The sequence below is a fragment of the Bos indicus x Bos taurus genome, chromosome 17 (assembly GCF_003369695.1).
Source record: "Bos indicus x Bos taurus breed Angus x Brahman F1 hybrid chromosome 17, Bos_hybrid_MaternalHap_v2.0, whole genome shotgun sequence".
Taxonomy (NCBI): Eukaryota; Metazoa; Chordata; class Mammalia; order Artiodactyla; family Bovidae; genus Bos; species Bos indicus x Bos taurus.
In genome coordinates this window covers 1,635,529-1,658,912 of record NC_040092.1, presented here as the reverse complement: position 1 = coordinate 1,658,912, position 23,384 = coordinate 1,635,529, and the positions used below count along the sequence as shown (strand labels likewise).

Here is a 23,384-nt window from a genome sequence, read left to right as displayed (position 1 = left end):
GGCAGGAGCAGGGCCGGGGCGGGGCCGGGGCGGGGCGCCGGGCCGCCGGGCCTCCCGCCCGCTCTACGCCCGCCGCGCGGCGGCCATGGGGGCGCGGCTGGGCCGGCGGGCCGGGCCCGACGCGGGCTTGGAGGCCGGGGCGGCGGCGGGGTGCGGGCCCGCGCCTTGGGAGCGCTGGGTGCGCGGGCTCCGCGAGATCCAGTCCACGCTCCGCGAGTGGCGGCCCGAGCGCGCCCGGCAGCTGCGGCGCCTTCTGCGCCAGGCGAGAGAAGGAGCGGGCCGGCCGGGGCTGGAGGCCGGGGAGGGGCCGGGAGGCAGTGCCGAGCGGGGGCGCGCGCGCCGGGCGGTTCCCAGGGGAGGGGACGATGGGGGTCTTGTCTAGGCCGCAGGGCGAGGCAAGGACGGAGGGCAGTGGGCTACAGCTGGGGAGGGGCTCCCTGGACCGTCCGCTCATCTCAGGGGTTTGAGGTCGGCTGTGGCTCCTAGCCTGGAGCTAGGTGCCTGCCTTCAGACCCTGCCAAGAAAGGAGGCCAGCTGGGGGCCAGTGGTCTTGTCCTGGGGGGCAATGGGGAGACGGGAGGCCGGGCCCTGGATCCTGCAGCCAGGACCTGGGGGAGCTGAGCTGCCGCCCGGCTGGTCAGCGGGTGCAGCAGCCTCACCCTAGCAGCCCAGACAAGGCCCAGCCTCCTCGCGGGCAGTGCCCCAGGCCACTGAGGACACACGGCTGGCACCCCCTGTGCCTTCCCAGCATTGGGTCGGGGTGGGCGGGGCCCTGGCTCCACAGACGCCAGCCCCCAGCCCTGGGCTCCCAGGAGTCACCACCGAGCAAGCCGCTGCCCTCTCTGCCGAGGCCGCGTGCCCTGCGGCCGCCACCGCCCGCCCCGCCCCGTGCGCTGAGATCGGCCTGGTGCACAGGTGGACATGCTCGGGAAGACGGAGGCTTGGAGAAGAGCTGCGAGCCTAGGGCCGCAGAGCAAATTGGGGGCCAGCTGAGGCCGCAGCCCACCCCTCTGGGCTCCGCAGGCTAGAGGCTGGCCCTTTCGGGGGAGCTGTCCGCACCTGCAGAAGGCAGGCTGGGGTCCCTGGGACCCGGTCTGGGTCAGCCCTGGCTTCTTCTGGACCCTCCCTAGCTGGCATCTCCCACTTGAACCGTGTGTGAAGTGCAAGCAGAGCAGCATGCATCAGCCAGGGCCCCGGATCTCCGTCTGGCAAAGAGCCCAAGGCGCACTGGCTGGGTATTTTAGCTGGGTGTCCCAGAGTTGGTGCCCTGCCCTGTCCCATGGCCAACAGGGCCTCTGCAGTTTCGGCCCTCGGGCACTGGGGCCTGGCTTCCTGTGCCCTCCTGGGCTTTACGCACAGAGCACGCTACTTTCTGGCTTGGGGTGGGCAGAGGCGCCTGAGGTCTGGAGGCCCATCCTGGTTGTGCCTGTCGCATCCTGTAAACGGACCCCCTAAAAGACAGCACGCCGGGTGCAAGGGGATAACAGGAGGAAGCCAGGGGGTGGGGGGCGGGAAGGACAGGGCAGGCCAGGGACCTGAAGGGGGATGTGCATGAGGCTGGGAGGCTGGACGGGGGCTGGACAGGGGGGCTGGTGGGTGGGGGAGGCCGTGGAGGCCAGAGTCTGAGGCTTGCAGACTGTCTCTGCCACCCCATGGCTGTGAGGACATTTGATCTCCACCGAGGGGGTCAAGCCCAGGGGTGTCGTGGAGCTGGCTCTGGCTGGGAGGGGCGGGAGGCCAGGGCCCCTGGGAGGAGGCTGTCGGGCCGAGGCCTGAGGCTGCTTGAGCGGTGCGCGGGCTGGGCAGGGGGTGGAGGGTGCAAGCGGGGTGGTCCCTGTGCTCTGCAGCGAGCCTGGGAAGACGGGGCTGGCAGCGTTCTCTACTGAGTGAGGGAACAGGAGCGGAGTGCCACCCCGACAGGAAGGGTGTGGACGGCAGCCATTGCGCAGGACTGCGGCCTAGGTGGGTAGAGGCGGGGGGACCCGAAGGGAATGCTGGAGGGCGGGGGCACTGGGGGGGTCATCAGAGCAGCCCCCCAAAGACAAGCCCAATCCCAGGGAAGGGCGTCCTGCAAGCCTGGGGCGGGGGCAGCAGTTGGGAGGGCGTCCAGGGCAGGGAGGCCGCGGCCCTGGTTCCCTCTACTCTCAGCGGCCTGCAGGATTTGGGCCCAGAAGGGGCCCTGCTCACTGGCCTGCTTTGCAGGAACGCCGCCTTCCTCAGCCTGCCCACGGCCTGCTTGGGCCCCTGGCCCGGGACCTGCAGTGCCCCGAGGCGGTGAGGCCCACGCCCCAGGCCGGGCAGCGTGGTGGACGGGGGCCTGGAGTTGCCCTCGGGGGCCCCCCCTGGCCTGCTGCATGCGTGGCCTCAGAAGGAGGGTCAGCGTCCCTCTCTGGGACCCCGTGCCGGCGTCGTGTGTGAGGCTGGCCTGCAGCTGCAGCCCATGGGAACCCTGCTGACCCCGCCCCGGGGTGTCACCTGTCATTTGGACCCGTTTCCTGAGCCGTGGGCCCGGCCCTGGGACCCAGGCAGGGGGTCGCGTGGGGAACCCTCGGGATCCAGAACACCCTGACAGACCCACTGAGTCCCAGCGCTGGGAGAGCCGGTCCACATGTACCCCTGTGGACAGGAGCCCACCGCCTCCCTGGGCAGTGCACTACGGGAGCAGATCTCTCCTCCTGCTGGGCTGGCCCCTGCCACCTGCCGTCCACCCCGCGGGCCCATCGGACGTCCCGCCGTGAGGCTGGCAGGGGCCTTGCTCCTGACAACCTGAGGCTGCCGCAGCCCCTGTCACAGTGAGCCCCGGCGTGAGACAGGGGCGCCCTCCCCCGGGCCCGGCCGGCTGTGAGCCGGCCCTGTCCAGGTGCAGCGGTCGCCGCAGGCGCCCTGAGGCTGGCCTGGAGCCGTTGCGGGGACCCCGGGCTTGCTGCCACTGTGCACGCACGCTGCTCGCAGAGCCTGGATGAAAGAATGTGCTGGGTGGCGGAGTGGGCTGGGTGCCGGCTCTGCGGAAAGCAGGCCGCCCCACATCCTGCCCAGCTGGGCCTCTGCGAGGGCCGGCTTAGGAGCGAGAGAGAGAGGGGGCCAGGATGGGGGCGGGGGGCGCCGTCAAACAGCCACCCTCCCCCGGCAGCCCAGACCCAGTCCACGGGCGCCGGCCCGCTGGACGGGGAGAGGGGGGAGGGCGTGCTGACCTGGCTGGCTCCTGTTTCCTGGGGCGGCGTGGGGGCAGCGGGGCTCCCTGGAGGGGCCTGGTCCCGGGGGGCGCTGAGGGCGCGCGGGGAGCCGGCGGGTCGCCCGAGGCTCTGGCCCGGGGCCTGAGGACCGGGAACAAGGGCCCATTGTCTGGGCCTCCTCCCGCCGGGCCCCGCGGGCCTCGGACCAGCCTGTCCAGCTCCCAGCGGGCAGCCTCTCCTGGCTGCGAGCCAGGCTGCGGCGGGGGGTGGGGGGGGTCAGCCAGTGGGCGGCCCGAGGTCGGCCGGCCGGCTGTGCGCATGCCCACGCTCGGGCCCCCGAGGCCAGCCTCCCTGACCACACTGCCCCCCGCAGCACCTGGAGCTCGGAGTCCTCCGGGCAGGACCTGCCAGCAGCTGTCTACGGCCTCGGCCCTCATGACAGGTGGCCGCGGGGGGCCCACCCGCCCTGGAGGGAGGCTCAGGGCTGGAGAAGGGGCAGGCATGCGGCCCCCCAGCCCAAGGCACCCCCCCGGCCCGGCTCCTCTCCGTGGGAGCTGCCGTCCCCACGCCTGGCCCAGGGCCCGGCCCCCTGGACCAACATGACCTCAGTGGCGGTCAGCTGAGTCCCCGCGGCAGCCTGGGAGGCAGGCGGCACCCAGGTCCTGTCACCAGGAAGGAAACTGAGGCTGGGGCAGGCGTGTCGTGCCCAGGGCCACACCGTCCTCTGGGAACCCCCGGCCTGAGCGGGGGCTCCACGGCCAGCCCAGCGGCCCGCGCTGCTGCGGGGTCCCCCTCAGTCAGCCCACCGCGGCCTCGTGCGCAGACTCATTCTGGCAACAGGCCACTGGCCCCCAGGCCCTGGAGCGCCTCCTTGGCCTCAGGCCTGAGGGCCCACGCTCGGTCTGGGGCCTGTGGGGGCTGTTCCTTGCCTTGGCAGGCGGGGGCCCTGGAGGTGCTCCCACCACTCTAGGCCCCCAGGCAGCCAGCCCCGGGCTCAAATGACAGAACCACAGGGTTCTGCGGGGTGGGGGACCCTCCTCCGTCTCGAGTTCCAGCTTATGACGCAGGGAGCCTCCCACAGGGCAGGTCCCAGCCCACGTTCCCCAACACGGCCCTCTTGCTTAGCCTGGGTCTGTTCCCTCTCTGGCCTCCAAGCCTCGGGGTGGGGGACACCAGTCACCCTCATAGGAGCATCCATCCTTCCAAAACGGTCAGTGACCTTTGAGGAGGCACGTGGAAACACTGACGGGTGGGCTCGGGTCCAGCACCCTGATTTGGAGACCTGGCTGTCCCTTAGTGCCATGTGGCCGTGGAGGAGTCGGGTCACCCCCGCCCCCAGCACCACGGGATAAGCAATGCCACCCCACTGGGTTGGCGTAAAAATCAAGAGACAACCATCGTGACAGGTGTGGGGAGGCTGCAAACAGCGGGTTTTTAGAACGGCCTTGATGAGCACAGGTGCATCGAATCCTCACAACCAGGCTGCCTCTTAACCAAGGGGGAAACTGAGGCTCAGAGCTCTTGCCAGCATTGCCCGTGGCCACTCGCTCAGGAAGTGGCCGTGCGCAGGGGCCTGGGCCGCCCTGACTGGGGGTCGCCGCCTGTGGCCAGGGTGGTGGTGGCGGCGGGGCCCTTGTCAGTCCCTCCCCACCCGTGACTCTCCCGCAGCCTCCGGACGACTCTGCCGGCAGGTGAGGCCGTGGACCTGTCGGGAACCCCCGTTGGCCCGGGACCCGCAGCCCGTCACGCGCTACTTGGGCTGGCAGGGCTGGCCCTAAGCTTCACAGGGTTCAGCGACAGGCTGCTGTGCCCGCTGCTGCCCAGCCTATGAGCCAGCACCCCTTGCCGCCCACCATCCACGAGGGCCCGGACCCGGGGTCCCGGCCCTGGCATCCCCCTGGGGCTCTGTGGCTGTGGGGCCCACGCCCCAGGCCTGCTGCACCGGGTGACCCGCCGGCCGCCTGGCTCCTGCCTCCAGAGCTCGTGGGCGGATGGGATGATGGGGGCGGAGGTCCCCCGGGAGCCAGTGTGCGGAGGAGGAGGGGGGCCGGCACGTATAAAGGGCCACGTCCTCTCCACCTCAGCCTTTCTGCACCGTGGGCCTCGGGGGCCACTGGGCACCAGCCTGGCCCCTGGGGTGAGGAGAAGTGGGGGCCTGCAAAAGGGAGGGACCAGACTCACTCTGACCTCCCCTGGGTGCTCCCTGGACAGCGTCCCCTGGGAGGCCGGAGAAGCGGGAGGTCCGTCTGTGGGCGGGGACTTGGAGGGGACCTCCGGGGACTGGCCCTCAGGTCCGGGCAGGGCCTGGGCACCTGGAGGACGGGACCCAGAGCGGGGCAGAGCTCCTGCCTGAGCCCAGGCTGCTGAACACCCCCTCAACCGGGATTCCCTGGGCCAGGCACACGACTGTGCCGATGGGGCGAGGCCTGTCTCCCGTGGGGCGAACTGCTGCCCACCAGCTCTGGTGCCCACCCTCCAGGCCTCCTGCACTTGGTGAGTGGGCGGCTCCACAGGGCAGGGGAGGAGAGACAGCAGTCAGAGACAAAGAGCCCTGTGTTCTCTGCAGGCCCTGGGGGCCCGCATGCGGAGTCCTCCCCCGTGGGGAAACCCAAGGGCGCATGCGGGGGTGGGGGGTGGGCACAGCTGGCAGCAGGAGGCCCGGGGGAAGCAGGACCCACGGGCGGGCTGCAGACCAGGCGCCTCCCTGCCCGCCCAGGCCTGCGTGGGGGGCTGGGCAGGGACGCCAAGCTAGTCGAACGGTGTCCCTGTGCCTGGCCCAGGGCGCCCCTGCAGGCCAGCGCCAGGGGCGGCGGGATCCCCCGCCTCGCGGAGCGCCCCAGTGAACCCTCCCTAGAGCTCCGGCCCTCAACGGACCGCGAGCTGGCACCGTGACACTCGTCTGTAGGCCGCCAGATGCCCGGCAGCATCTTGGGCCAGAAGGGCGGCGTCAGGCCTGGGAGGGTAGGAGGGGGTGAGGTTAGGCCCCTGCCTCCCTGCGCCTGGGGGAGCCCTACCCAGAGGGGCTGGAAGGCGTGAGCGGACCCGTTCAGCCCAGCTCTGCTCCCCTCTGTGCAGCTCTATGCTCTCTGCTGTGGGGTCCTCGCCCTTCCCCAGCCTCCTTGCTTTAACGACGTGGACCTGCCCAGTGACCCCCACTCTGGGACAGTGGGCTCGGGCCCCAGGGAACTGGAGGATGAACAGGCCGGCCCGGGCCGAGCGAGCTGCTGAGCTGCATCCTGCGACTCCAGGCTGTGAGTCTGCGGCCTCCCCCCACCCCTCCTCCCTGCCCACCCCAGGCCCGCGTCTGCCAGACCTGGGCCTGACGACTGCGACCGCGTGCAGGGCGTCTCACCGGGATGCTGTGAGGACCGTGGCCGGTGTTGCTGGCTGAGCTCTGGCTGGATGCAGGCGGTGGCAGCTGGTCTCAATCTCCCGGCCTCTCAGATGGATGCCTGCGATGCCCCTGGCCAGGCAGGGGTGTGAAGCGGCTCTGAGCCAGTCTGCCCTGTTCCCATGCAGGTGTCCAGAGCCCCTTTGAGGGGCCCTTGCGAACCCCAGAGAGGCTTCCTCTGTGGGCAGGGACACCCAGGAAGCCGGCTGCAGGCGGAGGAGACACCAGGGGGGCCTGGCTGGGGCCGGTCCGCTCCTAGGCCCAGTCTCGGAGGCGGACAGACCTGGCCTGGTCCCGCCCGTCACCCGTGGACGGTGCGGTCCTCTCAGGGCCCGGCCCCTCATCTTGGGAACAAGGCTCACCGAGCCGCCCCTTGTCCCACTGGCGCGAGGCTGACAAGGCTTGGAAAGGGCCTGCCGCATGGGGGGCACCGGGCAGAGGCTCTGCAGCGTCAGCGGGCCTCCACCCAGGGCTCTCTGGGTGGGAATGGCAAGAGCCCAGGCCCCAGGACAAGGCAGGGCTGACGCCATCTATTTATTTAAGAGCGCTCTGCAGCCTCGGCTGGGGCCAAGCACTGTTCCGATGGCTTTACACCACTTCAGTTCTCTCTGCATCTGCAGGAGGTGAGCGAACTGAGTCAGCAAGAGGTTGAGAGACCTGTCTGAGGTCAAAGGGCTAGGAACGGGGAGGAGCCAGGAGGTGAGCCAGGCAGCTGGCTTCAGTCTGGGGTGCTGCCCGTCTCCCAGCCATCGGGGGCCGAGTCACCCAAATTCCCGCCAGGGGCGCCCCAGCAAGCCAGAGGCCATTCGGCCATCATGACGGCCCTGCTGCCGCAAGGCCAGCTGGGATCTCCCTGGGCCTCTGTCTCCTCGAGTGCAAGACGGGGCGGTGGGGGGAGCACTAAGGAGCCAGGCTCTTCCTCTTCTGGGATGGAGGGACTAGTCAAGAGTGGGCTGGAAGTACTGATGATACTTCTCAGACTGAGCCCCGCTCAGGCGTGTGGGATCCGTGCCCGCTTCTGGCAAGCTGGCAGACAGCTGCAGAAGCCTTCGTCCCTCCGGCCTCCGCTTCTTGGGTCGTGCCAGCGTGTTGAGAGCATCAAGAGGAAAGAACGAAAACACGCCTGTCCTCTGCAGGACGGAGGTGACCAACGCGCGGGAACTTCTGTCCTGGAAGGAAGGACGTGTGAGCCCAGACAGAATGTTTTAATTAAAAACCCTTCCTCCTTGGAAGAAAAGCTGCGACAAACCTAGAGAGCGTATTTAAAAAGCAGAGACGTCGCTTTGCTGACCATGGTCTGTAGAGTCAAAGTTAGGGTTTTCCCAGTGGTCGTGTACAGATGTGAGAGTTGGACCATAGAGCAGGCTGAGCGCCGAAGAATTGATGCTTTTGAACTGTGGTGTTGGAGAAGACTCTTGAGAGTCCCTTGGATAGCAAAGAGATCAAACCAGTCAATTCTAAAGGAAATCAACCCTGACTATTCATTGGAAGGACTGATGTTGAAGCTGAAACTCCAATACTTTGGCCACCTGATGCGAAGAGCCAATTCACTGGAAAAGACCCGATGCTGGGAAAGACTGAGTGCGGGACAGTCTGTGTGGAATTGATATCGCGCTTGTGCGTGCTCAGCGGCTCAGCTGTGTCCAGCTCTTTGTGACCCCATGGACTGTAGCCCGCCAGGCTTCTGTGCACGGGATTCTCTAGGCAAGAATGCTGGAGTGGGATGCTATTTTCTCCTCCAGGGGATCTTCCTGACCCAGGGATTGACTCTTGCATCGCAGGCGGATTCTTTACCATTGAGCCACCTGGGAAGCATTCCCAAAGAATTGATCATTGATATTATCTCTTCCTTAAATATTTGGCACATTTCCTCAGGGAAGGCTCACAAGCCTGACGTTTTCTTTGTGGGAAGGTTTTCAACTACAATTCCAATTTAAGAGAAGTAGGGATATTCGGGTTAGCTGTTACTTCTCAGAGGGAGTTTTTGCATTTTCGATCTTCCAAGGAATTAGTCCATTTCATCTGAGCTGTGGAATTTGACATGAAGGTGTTCATAACTTTCTCTTTTATTCTGGCTGTACCGAGAGGCTTGCAAGATCTTGTCCCCTGACCAGGGATTGAACCCTGGCTCACAGCAGTCAAAGTGCTGAGTCCTAACCACTGGACCGCCAGGGGATTCTTCTAGATTCTTCAGTGATATCTTCTTGTCCAAGATTGATATAGCTGAGACCATTGACCCAAGACCTTTCTTTTTTCCTAATATAGGTGTTAAGTGCTGTCTATTTTTAAAAAAAATCACTAACCTGCTTTGTTCCTGTGAACTTGCCTGCTGGACATTTCATATGCACGGAATCATATTTTGTGTCCTCTTTCACTTACCTTGCCTTCAAAATTCATCCATGGTATAGCATGTGTCAGTAATTCATTTTTTTTTAAGGCTAAATGATACTCTGTTGTATGGATAGGCCACTTTTGCTTATCCATACACACATCAGCAGGTTAGTGATTTTTTTTTAAATAGACAGCAAGCCTCTCGGTACAGCCAGAATAAAAGAGAAAGTTATGAACACCTTCATGTCAAATTCCACAGCTCAGATGAAATGGACTAATTCCTTGGAAGATCGAAAATGCAAAAACTCCCTCTGAGAAGTAACAGCTAACCCGAATATCCCTACTTCTCTTAAATTGGAATTGTAGTTGAAAACCTTCCCACAAAGAAAACGTCAGGCTTGTGAGCCTTCCCTGAGGAAATGTGCCAAATATTTAAGGAAGAGATAATATCAATGATCAATTCTTTGGGAATGCTTCCCAGGTGGCTCAATGGTAAAGAATCCGCCTGCGATGCAAGAGTCAATCCCTGGGTCAGGAAGATCCCCTGGAGGAGAAAATAGCATCCCACTCCAGCATTCTTGCCTAGAGAATCCCGTGCACAGAAGCCTGGCGGGCTACAGTCCATGGGGTCACAAAGAGCTGGACACAGCTGAGCCGCTGAGCACGCACAAGCGCGATATCAATTCCACACAGACTGTCCCGCACTCAGTCTTTCCCAGCATCGGGTCTTTTCCAGTGAATTGGCTCTTCGCATCAGGTGGCCAAAGTATTGGAGTTTCAGCTTCAACATCAGTCCTTCCAATGAATAGTCAGGGTTGATTTCCTTTAGAATTGACTGGTTTGATCTCTTTGCTATCCAAGGGACTCTCAAGAGTCTTCTCCAACACCACAGTTCAAAAGCATCAATTCTTCGGCGCTCAGCCTGCGCTATGGTCCAACTCTCACATCTGTACACGACCACTGGGAAAACCCTAACTTTGACTCTACAGACCTTGGTCAGCAAAGCGACGTCTCTGCTTTTTAAATACGCTCTCTAGGTTTGTTGCAGCTTTTCTTCCAAGGAGGAAGGGTTTTTAATTAAAACATTCTGTCTGGGCTCACACGTCCTTCCTTCCAGGACAGAAGTTCCCGCGCGTTGGTCACCTCCGTCCTGCAGAGGACAGGCGTGTTTTCGTTCTTTCCTCTTGATGCTCTCAACACGCTGGCACGACCCAAGAAGCGGAGGCTGGAGGGACGAAGGCTCCTCCAGCTGTCTGCCAGCCTGCCAGAAGCGGGCACGGATCCCACACGCCTGAGCGGGGCTCAGTCTGAGAAGTATCGTCAGTACTTCCAGCCCACTCTTGACCAGTCCCTCCATCCCAGAAGAGGAAGAGCCTGGCTCCTCACTGCTCCCCGCCCCGGCCCCATCTTGCACTCGAGGAGACAGAGGCATGTATTGTAATTCAAAGCCAGTGCTGAAGAGAAAATTCTAAAAAAAACTGCTAGAGAAAAAAAGTATTGCCTTAATTCTGTTTTGTTAGTGTTGCTTTGCGGTTTGTATTATACATTTTTAAAATGATCACAGACTTCAAGTAGTACGCCGTTTCTGGTGTAAGTATAATAGTATGTAATATTCTCCTCTCAGCCTTTATGGTAATGTCATGCGTTTTACATTCACACGTCAAGAGGATGATGGTTGGATGGCATCACTGACTCCATGGACATGAGTTTGAGCAAACTCAGGGAGACAGTGAAGGACAGAGGTCTTCACTTCTTTGTGTATATTCAGATTTCCATGTGCTCTGATTTCCCTTTTGCTAGATGAGTATCGTTTAATGCTTCTTGTACAGCAGGTCTCCTGGTGATTTCTTTCAGCCTTCGAATGTCTGAAAATGATGTATTTTGCCTTCGTCTTAAAAAGCTGCTCCTCTAACTACTGGATCCTAGATTGACAGCTTTCTGTCAACACTCTGAGGATACCGTTTCATGGTTTTTGTGTCTGCATGGTCCCCAGTGAGAAATGTCATCTTGTTTTTCTTCTTCTGATTATAACATTTCTTTTTTTCTCTAGCAGTTTTTTGAGAACTTTCTCTTCAGCACTGGCTTTGAATTACGATATACGCCTGGATCTCATTTTCTTGTGCTTGGAGTTCACTTGGCTTTTGGGATCTGTGGGTTTATAGTTTTCATCCAGTGTGGGAAGTTTGGGGCCATTATTTCTTCAAACACTTTTTCTGTCTCTCTCATCACCTCTCCTTCGGAGACTCCAACCACCCATATATTAGGAAACTTGAAATTTCCCCATAGTTCTTTTTTTTTTTCCAAATTTATTTCTGGCTGTGCTGTCTTTGAAGCGCTCCGTTACTGAGTGTGGGCTCTCTCCAGTTGCAGAGCATGGGGCTCGCGGGCGTGGAGGCTTCAGCAGCTGTGGTGCAGGGGCTCAGCTGCCCCTCGGGAAGCGGGACTGAGCCTGTGTCCCCTGCACTGGCAGGCAGGATTCGGAACCAGTGGGCCACCACAGAAATGCCCTTCCCATCCTTTTCTCTGTGTGTCTCATCTCGTATAGTTTCTATAATGTGTGCTGTGTGTAGCCGCTCAGGTGTGTCTGACTCTTTTCGACCCCATGGACTGTAGCCCACTAGGCTCCTCTGTCCATGGAATTTCCCAGGCAAGAATACTGGAGTGGGTTGCCACGCCCTTCTCCAGGGGATCTTCCCAACCCAGGGATCGAACCAGGTCTCCTGCATTGCAGGCGGATTCTTTACAGCTGAGCTTCTATGCTGTGACATTCCCTGACCTTCTCTTCTGCACCGTCTCATCTACTATGATAGCTTAAGTTCAATGAGAAATTGCTTCTCTTCCTTCTTTCTCCTCCCACTACACCCTTGTCCTTCTTTACAGACCTTCCATGTCTTTTAACTTTTTGAATGTTTGAAAGAGCTCAACCAACCATCTTAACTGCCTTCCCTGCTCCTTCTAACCCGTGAGTCAGTTTTAACCTGTTTTGATGATTCTCACTACGGGCTGTGCTTTCCTGGCTCTTTGCATGGCTGGTAATCCTTGAATGGATGCCAGACACTGCGAATTTTACTTTGTAAGGTGCTAGATATTTTTATGTTCCTATAAATCTTTTGGGGCTTTGTTGGAGAATACAGTTAATTGACTAGACACAGCGTGATCCTTTCAAGTCCTGTTTTTATGATTTGTTAGCTGGGTCCACAGCCATGCTCAATCTAGGGCTCAAAGTTCATTTTTGAGGCAAAACTTTCCTGGATACTTGTCTTAAAAATACATCATATTTTTGTATTATTCATGTTTAAATGTCATTTACTGAGTATTTCAAAAATTTTAAAACCTTGGAGCCTTGCTACAGACTGCTCTTCCTAGAGCCAGTTAACTCCCAAATAGTAAACAGCTTGCTTGCACAGCATGCCTTTCACATACAAATTAACCAAAGTCTAAACCAACCACCTTTATTTAACTCACCCATCAAAGCCATCACCTGCCGTGCCAGATACCACGCAACTGGAGACCACCCCTATAGCCCGGAGCCCTCTGCTCTGTTCAATCATCCAATTTCAGATGTCCTCAAACCGGCCTGCCTTGCCTCACCCCTGCTTCCCCTGTGGAGTCCACACTCAGGCCCTGGGTCGTGCCTCCCCGCCCCTCCTGCCCTTGACCCACCTGGGGCTTCCTCGGGTGACCCCGTGCGGCGTGGCACGCCCCTTGCGCTTGGGAAGTGTCGTCTCCACGTCTGTCACCTGTTACACCTAAAATAACATTCTTGGTCTAACAGTGTGCCCACTGCTGTGAGTCAGGGCTTCCTCTGGCCGGGGGGAGCGGGAACCGTCCCCACGTCTGTGTGGCGCCGCGTCTTCCCCACGGCTTCCTTCCTGGCCCGTCTCCTGGGTATTTAAGAGGAGCCTCTGCAGCCCCCGGGGTCCCTGTGCGGCTTGCTTCTTCCTGCTGTCTGTCCTCTGAACTTGAGCTGCCTGGGGGTCTCTGGACTCTCAGCTGGCTCCTCAACCTGGGTAGGCTGCAGCTCCCCTCACTGCCGCAGCCTGGAAGCCCTCACCAGGCGGTAAGGCCACCTCGTGTGTTTCCCAGCTCTCAGGGGTTACTCTCCTTCAATGCCCCGAGTTTTTTTTTTTTAAGGCATGAGGGTAAGTTTCCATCTTGGCCAGAAGCAGGGGAAAAAAAAAATCCTGTGTGCTTTATTATTTTTTTAAGCTTATGAAACACTCAGCAGGTGTGTCTAGAAGCAGGGATGGTATCAGTGCATCCGCCGAGTCTGCACCCCCTGGTGCGGGTAAGAGGCTGGCATCCCTCTCAGGCTGTGCATCCGCCGAGTCCGCCGCCCCCCCCCCACCCCCCCACCCCCCACCCCCCCCCCGGTGCAGGTAAGAGGCTGGCAGCCCCTCAGGCTGTGGCCCAGCTGTCCCTGCGACACCGCCCTTGGATCCATGTCTTCTTTAACAGGCCACGTTGCTTCCAACCTTATTGTTTTTCTTAAACTGCAATTTTCTATTTAAAAATTTTTAAATATATTTTAACTTTTGAGGGTTGTGCAGGGTGTGGGATCTTAGTTCTTTGACCAGGGATCGAACTCAAATTCCCCTGCAGTGGGACTATGCAGTCTTAACTACCGGAGCCCCAGGGAAGGCTGGAGGCCCTATTAACAACAACAACAAAAAAAACACAAAACAAAAAAAAGGGACTTTCAGAGAATCACCTAGGAGAAATCTACAAAGGAGACCAAAAAACAATGGGGGGTTAGGGGAGGCAGGGATAGGAAGAAGTAAAACAGGCAAAGCCCTGGAGATCCGACAGCCGAACAACACAGATTCCAGAGAGAAAACCAAAGGAAGGAAATCATTAACAAGCAATTCAAGAAAGCTTCCCAGAAACGAAGGATTAAAGTCCGTTCTGAAAAGGTTCACTGACCCACAGACCTTGGCTGGGGCACGCTGGTGTGAATCCCGGAGCCGGGAGAGACAGTTACGTACAAAGGTCCGTGCTCAGGTCAGCCCCGGACTTCTCCACTGCAGCACGGGGTGCCTGATGGAAAGGTAACACTGCCTTCAATATTCTAATGGAAGCAAACTCCCGCCTGGAGTCTCATCCTCCACGGAGTGAGAGAGGAGAAGCAGCTTTCCAACACATACCCCTTCTACAGCAGAGGTGGGAGGAAGAAGTTACACAAACCACAGGAGACCTCAAGAGAAAAGCCCGCAGGCAAGGCCTTAAGCACAGAGGAAAGCCGGCCCAGCCTGGGGCCAGCCGAGGAGAGACGGACCGGACAGGGGGGATGGATGTCTTTACACAAGTCTGGGCGGGCCAACCGAGGAGAGACTGACCGGACAGCGGGGATGGATGTCTTTAGACAAGTCTGGGCAGGCCAGCCGAGGAGAGACTGACCAGACAAGGGGGACGGATGTCTTTAGACAAGTCTGGGCTGGGACTAGCACCAAGCAGGCAGGAAGCGAAGCAGGAAGAATGTCCCGGGCGGGCCAGAAGTTCACTCATCATGGAAAAACCCGAACAAACCTTCTGGCCCACCCAATAAGAGGATTACTAATTCTAGGAAAGAGAACGTTCTGCATGAAAGCGATCCCATCTGCCACCTGGCTCAGCTGTAATCAAACACCCGGGCCTAATCCCTAATAACAGAAACACCGAATATGATCAAGTCAGAATTACAGTATCGGGGAGATGGGCCACAGGGAGCCCACGTCGGTAGGCAGGACGGAAAAGCTAAAAGATAAATGCCCGAAACGAAACACCAAGGAGGAGCCACACAAACAGGTTTAAATGGAGACACGGAAGCAAATACGGACAAGCAGCCCCGAGCTGAGAGGGCTGGGCGGAGGACTGAAGAGACGGCATAACAACAAACCCCCCAGAACCACCTGCTCTTTCAGTACAAGTAACGAATCTTTTTTTTCCTAAAATGCGGGACACAAAGCTGTTTATAAAGCTGTTTTAGGGTAACTTTATTGTTTTATAAAACTTCCAGGGAATTCCCCGGCAGTCCAGTGGTTGGGCCTCAGCTGCCGAGGGCCCAGGTTCGATCCCTGGTCAGGGAACCAAGGTCCCACAAACCATGAGGTGCGGCCAAAAAAAGTTAACGCTCACATAAAACAAGGCACTCTAGGCCAGGGTCAGAATGTGGACGTGGATATGCTGAGCCGGAATCGCTGAGTGGGGACAGCAAGGGCACAGCTCAAAACAGGTTCCCGAGCCCCCATCTCCAGGGGAGGCGCTGCGGGGGCTTCAGTCGTCTCTGCGTGCATCTCAGCAGACCTGTTCCTTTTCAGAAACAGATGAACTCTTGGTCGCATCGAAAGCAAATTACCTCCTTCCACAGGGAGTTCACTGGAAGCTGCCCCCAGCCACCCTTCATTGAACCTGTGGGAGGAGCTCCGGGGGGACGGTCCTGGGAACTGACCGGAGGGCCGCGACCTTGTGGCCGTGCTGCGACCTCGGGACGGAAGCTCGCTAGGGGACCTCCCGCTCCCCCAGCACCGGGACATCTGTCCAACAAGCACCATCTAGGGCCGACGACCGAGTCCCTCGCCTCCAGTTTCTGCCGCAGCTCATCCTACACAGGAGCCCTGCTGGCCCCTCTCCGGTGTCCGACTTCTCCATGCTGCTTTTCCAGTTCGGGGCTGCCGTCAGCTACCGGTGTCACACACCCCGTCTCTGCGTTAGCAGCCGCCGCTGTGCCCGTCCACGCCAAGCGCTGTGATAAACACACAGAACCTGTCCCCCGGGTCAGCGCAAAACTGCTTATGAAGCCAGTACCCCAGGAGCCACGGACTCTCTGAATGACCTTCTCATATCAGATCACCTCTGCTAGACACTGACTCACTGGGGTTTGTAGGTGGCAAGGTCTGGGTCTCGGTTTTTTCCCCACAGGCATGACCCGGGTGTCCTGTTGTTCAAGCTGAGCTGACACTGCTCCCGAAGAGGCTGCCGCGTGCGTGACCGCGTGCCAGCAAGGGAACCCGTGCGCCCTCGGAGCCCCTCCAAGCACTTAGCCAGTGCTGGCTGGGACGGCGGCCTCTGCGCTAATCAGTAACTGCGCTACTTCAAACTGGCGCTTCCCCAGCACATCTCCCAGGGTGTCAAAGCCTAAGCTGCGGCCAAAGCAAACACAACAAAAAGCTACAAAAGGAACACAGAGTCCTCAGATTCTCAAAAAGAAAAAAACCACCATATTTATTTAGTTCAACATTTTATCCACATCTAAAGAAAACGATGCCTACAAATAACCTAGAACATAGGCACGCATCCCGACCCTGATAATCTAAAAGAAAAAAAAGGAGCAAAGTTCTGTCCAACAGATAAAATTTATCTTCGCTTCTGGAAGATGTTTCCACGTCCCATTCCGCGTCCTCTCCCTCTTGCGGCCACTGAAACGGGAGAGAAAAGATGAGGCAGGTTGGTGAGGACCCTCACCACAGAGGAGCCAAAGCCCAGGACGCTGGCCACGAGGGGCCTGAAGGCCCCCAGTCTGGCAGCAGGCCCGCCCGCCGCACCTCACAGGGAAAGAGCCCCGGGAAGGGCGGGTGCCCGGGCAGAGCTGGAGCGGACACCGTGAACCGTCTCCTGGCCCAGCACTGCCCACCAGAAGCTGGGGGCAAGGCCCTGCGGTGACAGTGGTTGGGGAGCCCGTCCGGGAAGCAGAGAAAAGACGAATTCTCAGAGCTGCCCCAGGATGAGCAGACAGAACACTGCAGGTGCGTTTACTTCACACGTAAAACTCTGAAACAGACGTGAAGTGTTAACGTCTATTCAATGTGGGTGAGGGATCTTGTTCTCTGAGCTGTTCTGCATGTGTGAAATGTTTCTGAACAGGGGAGGGGGAAGACCACCCCTCGATGAAGACCGCTGTTCTCTGAGACTCAGGTCGGAAGAGGGGACCCGTGGCTTTGAAGAAGAGAAGATGCCCTGCCGACCTCTGGACTCTCCTCTCAAGAGCCTGGAGCTGACCCAGGAGGGAGGGCAGGCCGTGAGAACCCGGCTGCCGGCTGGGGGCGCCGCCTCCTAGAGCCCCGACAGAGACGCACAGCAGCCGCTGCAGCTCAGCCTTCGCACCTTCCCAGGACGGGCCAGGGCGAGGAGGAGGCCGCCCCTCGGAGCCCCAAGGCCACCTGAGTGGGACAGGCCTGGCGCAGTTACAGGCCTGAGGAGCATCAAGGGGCCTTCTGGCTCTTCATCGACAGACAGGCCACTCCTAACAACTCACCGGTTTCCTAGCGGATCACCGTGCAGAACCCTCCAGGACCCTGACACACAACACTGGGTGGGCTAACCCAGGGGAAAAGGCCGGGCCAGTCACGGGGAAGACCCCGTCCCACTTCTGGAACGCAGTAAAGGAAAACTTCGTTTGGCTTCCTCTAACGGGTAAAAGACGGCTCCAGACGGCTGACTTCTGATCCAAGAGCGCCCCTCCCCACACCACCTCCCTCGCTCAGGCTGGGTGTCAGGAGACACCCCAGCCGCACAGGGACCCAACCCCAGCCCTTCAGGGCCCGCGCCTCTGCTCGGCAAGCAGAGCAGGGCAAGCTCCCTGCAGTCACCGCAGCAGACTCATCCACTCTCATCTGAGCCCCCCTTTCTTCTAAGGAGCCGCTGTGGATCTCACATACGTCCTGAGTGGGGTCGAGTGAGGCAAGACAGAGAAGACGGGGCCTGGGGATCCCCAAGACTGCGGGGGCAGCGGTGTGGAGCCAGCTGCCCCGGTCACAGGGCCTTCCTAAAAGGCCACGACATGCCCGTCCACCACAGCCCTGCGCCCGCGGCACCTACCCTGGGCCTTCAGGATGGCCGCCTTTCCCCGGCCGGCGCCCGAGCCCTGGTTTTTGTTCTTCATGCTCTTCAACATGGGCGCGTTTTTCAGCATGTCGGGCAGAATCAGGAAGCGGATCTTGCTGCCCCGGATGTACACCTGCTCCAGCTGGGCCACGCGGCCGTCTCTGTACGTGACCGTGATGTTGGACATCTGCAAGGAAACCGCCCTTGTCAGTAAGGTCAGGGGCACCGGCAGAGAGCAGGGGCGTGAAGGCGAGCCCTGGCTGGAGGGAGGGAGACCACAAATGCAGATGCGCACGTCACAAGAAAAAGCCGGGGACCCCAGAGCGCCTGCGGTGTGTGCCAGGGTGGGGCTGCGCCGAGCACCTCGCAGTACGCCAGTTCCCACTTGAACGGACTGAAAACCCAAGGCTGAACGGCCAGCACGCAGAGACTCCTAACTGGAACCTGGGCCTGGCCCCCAAGCCCCGATTCTGCCATCCGCAGGCCCCCCGTCAGCGTGTGCCACGGGTCAGCTGCTGTGAACGGGCCGCAGTGGCTCAGCACCGCCTGGCCGAGCCTCGCGCACCCCCGCATTGGGCTGCAAAGGTGCCCCCAGGGTCGCGAGTGCCCCAGATGCGGTGCCGCCCACAACTGGACCACACAGGACTCAGGAGCAGGGCCGTCGCCGCGACTACGCAGCCCCTCCAGCCTGTGGGCAGATGTGTATGCCGGCAGCGGGGCAGTGGGGGTAGCCAGAGGAGAATCCAACCAGGAGACTGGCCGGTCGTGGGAAGGCAACACAAACCTGCCCGTGCCAATCTCAACAGGCACCACGTTTAACAGCGAGGGCAGCTCACTCCACCAGCCTTCTGGGCGGAAGAGGGTCACAGTCTATTCACAGCGGGTCAAGCCCACGTCGCACAGCGGAGCGCTGGTCCCTGCTTCCTGACGCGTGTCCTCACCTTACCCCGACCTGCTCTCTCCTTCAAGTGCTAGCTGCCCCCTGCCCCGGCCTGTGCTGGAGCCCCTGGCCTGCAGAAGGGGCAAATGCACTCCCAGCTGGCCTGCGGTCTGCTCGGGGGCTCTCTGCCCCAGGCCGCCTCTCCTCCAGCCCACCCTGAGCACCCGGACAGGCCGTTCTGAAAGATCAACGACAGTCAGACTGCGTGCTCTCACGACCGGCACGTGTCCGCCCAGGCTGGAGCTGCTCACGTCAGGGCCAACAATGATGGCAACGATCGTAACCCCTTCACAAACACACGGACAGTGTGAGCCCACATGGAAAACAAGCGCATGAATAAACGGAGAGGCACGCAAAGCAGACCCAACAAACACAGAGTACCACGAGGAAAGACATCACTCTTGCAAGGGTTATAATAACACCGAGATTCAGGCAGGAATCTTCACTGGAAGCAAAGCAGGGCTGACCACTGGGAGACCGCTGAGAAACAGTGTGTTACAAGGCATTCACTTAAAGAACCTCCCCAGGAAGCGCTCATCAGTTACAAAAGAAAAAGGAGCCCACGGTGGAGAGAACACACACTGCCTTAACCAGAAGATCAAGGTTCACGTCGCACAAGGGGCACACAGGGGTCAAGGGGCACACAGGGCTTTCGGGCCTCAGTGACGCCCCGAGGAAACAAAAAATCACAACACCCCAAAAAACATAACCCAAATCTAATGAGAAAACATCAGAGAAGCCCTAATCAAAGGACAGCCTAACAAAACAACTGGCCTCTAGTCTTCACCAAGTCATCAGTGGTGTGAAAAATCAAGCCCGGAGCAACTGCTGCGGGATCTGCTAAGCGCACTGAGGGGTCCGGGCTGGGCGCGAGGGGCAGCCTGCAGACCCGAGAAACTGGAGGCGCTGCAGGGGACAGAACGGAGCCCACGCCGGGACGCCGGGCTCAACAGCGCAGCAGGAGGAGGCACACGCATGGGCGCACAGGCACACGGGCACACAGTGAGGGGCTGCTGGGACCGCAGCCCGCTGCCCAGCAGCTCAGAGAACACCGCGGGAGGCTCCCACAGACCACCGTGCCACGGCAAGAAAGCGCCCGCACCAACCTGGCCCAGAAGGGGTGAGCATGCCAACGCCCGCAAAGCATCACTTCCACGGGAGCCGTGAACCATCACCTTCCCCGCAAAACGTCTGGGAATTGTGCTGCTTTAAGTATAGTCAGATTTTGGACTTGGCCCGTACTTTTTTTTTTAAAGATAACATTTACTGTGCTTTGATGATCACAAACTTAACACACGATTTGTCATTTCAAAATGAGAAAAATATTTTTAAAAATTGTGGAGAAGGAAAATGGCGACCCACTCCAGTACTCCTGCCTGGAGAATGGAGGGAGGAGCCTGGTAGGCTACAGTCCATAGGGTCGCAAACAGTCGGACACGACTGAGCGACCTCACTTTCAATAACATATCATGCCTCACCGAAAAGCAACTACTCACATGAGTCTTCCTCAAAATCTTTTTTAAGCATTCCATTTATCATTTATAGCCTGGCTCTCATTTTCATAAAACCGGGAGCACTGTGGAGCTCTGTGTCTCCCCACTATGTCCGTGGCATTTTACCACGTTAAATACTCTTCCGCACCACCTTACTGGGTGAGTAATATTCTTCACAATGTGCACCAGTTTGGGTGATCATAACTTTTTTACCTTATCAGCAACGTTGGCTGAGCTGAGCATCCTCAGGGCAGTGCCGCCATCTGAGGCTCTCCTAGTCACCACCCGCTTCTCTGGGTCAGACCCGCGCCCTAGATTGAAAGCTCTCCTGCTCCTGCCCTTGGCCCTCTGCAGCTCCCCCAGTCAATCTCTTGCCAAGTTAACTCTGTCCGCCTTTTACAGATGAGCAAACAGGTAATTAACGTTAATTAATAAAGCCAGCTGAAATTCAAACCCACACCAGACTCCAAAGCCCAAGCTCTTAAACAGAAACTGCATCCCACACTCTGTGAAGTGATGCTACACGAATCCACGCGCCGTGGGAAGGGAGCCACACCAAGCAGTGGGTCCAACACGTCTCAGCAGAGCCCTGTGCAGCGGGGAGTCCTGTAACCTCGTTCCTTCCATTTTATGGGTAGAACTATCACCCAAACCTGCTTGCCCGGCCAAGTATTTGCTCTAAGTGCGCTCACACGAGGCGCTTCTGCTACAAAAATGGCTGATACACGCAGTGTGTGAGGGAAGAGTCGGCTAACTGCAAAGCATCACGCAAGCACGCTTGGAGGGCGGGGGAGCTGAACCTGACGGCTCCACTGAAGGCTGTGCTGCTTCTCTTAAACGGGCCCAAAACGTGTGAGAAGACGGCCACGGGACTGGGAGAAACGGAGGATGAGCGGTCCAAACAGCCCAATTCTAGGAGGTTACACATTCTCAACCTCCAAGTGCCCCTCACCGAAGCCCGCCTCTCTGGTATCTCCAACAGGGCCTGGCACAGCCTGGGCACTCGGCGAGCAACCGCTGACCAAGAACTCCAAGGAGCGCCCAGCCGCCCGCATCCCGCCCTCCAGGCCTGCGCCCGCCCCGGGCCCGCCCCAGCCCCGCGCAGAGCAGGGCACCTGGCAGTTCATGTTGTCCTCCGCCTCGATGAGCTTGCCCCGGTACACCTCGCCCGTGTTCGTCTCACACGTCACGATGTGACCCTCGGCCTCGTGGAGCACTTTGATCGGCACGCCAATGGACATCTCGGCAGGAAGAGAGCTCTATGGTGAGAAAGAGACAGCAGTCACTTCATCTTTCGAAGCCCGAGAAGGCATGCGGCAAACACAAGCCCTCAAAGCTGACACTCTGGAAAACTTAGCAAAGTTGCCAGAGGTGCACTATTTTGTTTTAGCTGAATTCTGAGCTTGAAGCACCTATCTGGCAAACACATGCAAGATGTGGGTGGGGAGGAATGGGGGGCTAAACAGGGGGAAAGCTAACGGGAATGAAACTGCCTCCCATTTTCCTTCCACCACAGGTCCCTTGAGTGCGCGTGTTAAGTCACTTCTCTGACTCATTGCAACCCCATGCACTGTAGCCCATGAGGTTCCTCTGTCCATGGGATTCTCCAGGCAACAATACTGGAGTGGGTTGCCAAGCCCTTCTCCAGGGGATCTTCCCGACCCAGGGATGGAACCCGCATCTCTTACACCTCCTGCATTGGCAGGAGGTCTTTTTAACCGTGCCGTTTGGGAAGCTCAGAAAGGGCTGTGCGTTTAATTCAACCCATTAAGCGCTCTCTGACCGTCTACTTACTTCTCCATTAAGCTAAAGAAAAAATATCCAAGTGTTCACAAAGTGATGGTGTGCTACAAGTAGGAAATGCTCATCCTGGAGGGAAAATATAACCAGGGAAAACCCTGACTTGATCTAATTAAGAGAGAAAAAAAGCAAGTGGATTTTTTTTTTAATCCCAAGATGGGTGTATAAAACAAAAACTTCTATAAAATGAAATATTTTCTGCTCTCCAGTAAACAAGCCACATCGCAGCCATTTGGTATTCCAGCCTTCCAAATGCAAATTTTTAAGCCCAAGTAAAAACCATAATGGCTTTTTGGCAGCCGGCTGAGGAGCTAGGGGATGTGAGAAGCACAAGAGGCAGTCCCTCGAACCTTAGCCTTAGGGTAAAGGAGGAATTAGGATGTGAATGACCAAAGAGCAGGATTTGGCTCCAGATAGCTGATATGCATATGAAAGAAAAGATTTCAGAAAGCCCGGACTCTTGCATCTTCCCAAATAACAGAAAAGTGTTAAATCTCTTCAGGCAGGAGACCTGGTCTCCGTTACTCAACGGTCATCTTTTAATATTCAGATTACCTGCCCCTTGCTGCAAACTTCTTCGCAGCCTGACTACACCCCACCCAACATTTCTCTCTCCCGAGGGTCGCCTGAAATCCTGTCTTCCGGGCTCGGAGTCCTCATGATTCCCACCGAAGAAACCTAATTCTCAGCTTTTAGGTGGCGGTATTTTTTTCGGTTGACAGGCAGCAGGAGGTTGGAACACAACCATGTGTGGTCAAGAGAAGAAAAGGACTGGGAGAGGTTAGGAAAAAACAGGTTCCGTTCGTGAGGACAACGCTGAACCGCAGCTGGGGGAGCCGGGGCAGCACAGAGACCAGGCCATGGAAGGGCAGCCGGAGTTACAAAATGCACGCAGCACGATTCAGAAGCAAGGAAATGTGGTAACTTGTGTTTTAAGCGTGAGTGGATCAGGCCCTGGAAGGGGGAGGGGGGCAGAGATGACAAGGGCTTTGAAAAGCATCAGCCGGGTAGGGATCTGGGGGAAAGGTGGCCACCAGCCAGGAACGATCTCAAGACCACTGCCTGGATAGTTCGAGAAACACCGGCCTGGAGAGCTTCGGAAACCGAGGAGCAAGTACTTCGGGGGAAAAGCTAGCGAACGCAGCTCCAGGCGCCTGTGAGGCGCCGCTGAGGGTCTGGGTGGCCGGGCTTCCCACGTCTCTCCCTCCCCGAGCCCCGCGGAGCTCCCCGGCGGCGCGTCTTCCTCCAGCCCCCCGGCCGCTCGCGGGACCTCGGCCCAGCCCTCGCCCGCCCCCGCGCCCCCGCGCCCCCGGCCCTGTCCTCACCGGCTCCGGTCTCCTCTTTCAGAGGCTGCAGGGTAGACGGAACTCAGGCGACCGCGAAGGCGTGAGGTGCGCGAATGGCGGGCCGCGCGCTCCCAGAACACCACGCGTTCCCAAAATGCCTCGCGCAGTGCC

The 23,384-nt window shown here is 58.8% G+C and overlaps 1 protein-coding gene across 1 annotated transcript; it reads right to left on the bottom strand.

The window, feature by feature from the left end:
- Window positions 1-16,068: 16,068 nt before the first annotated feature.
- On the bottom strand, window positions 16,069-23,372 carry SNRPD3 (small nuclear ribonucleoprotein D3 polypeptide). The gene is made up of 4 exons (XM_027566170.1): window positions 23,253-23,372; window positions 21,243-21,386; window positions 17,689-17,881; window positions 16,069-16,289 (listed from the first exon to the last, which is right to left on the bottom strand). The coding sequence occupies exons 2-4, from the start codon at window positions 21,366-21,368 to the stop codon at window positions 16,228-16,230; spliced, it is 381 nt and encodes a 126-aa protein (XP_027421971.1). The 5' UTR covers window positions 21,369-21,386; window positions 23,253-23,372; the 3' UTR covers window positions 16,069-16,227.
- Between the last annotated feature and the right edge of the window lie 12 nt (window positions 23,373-23,384).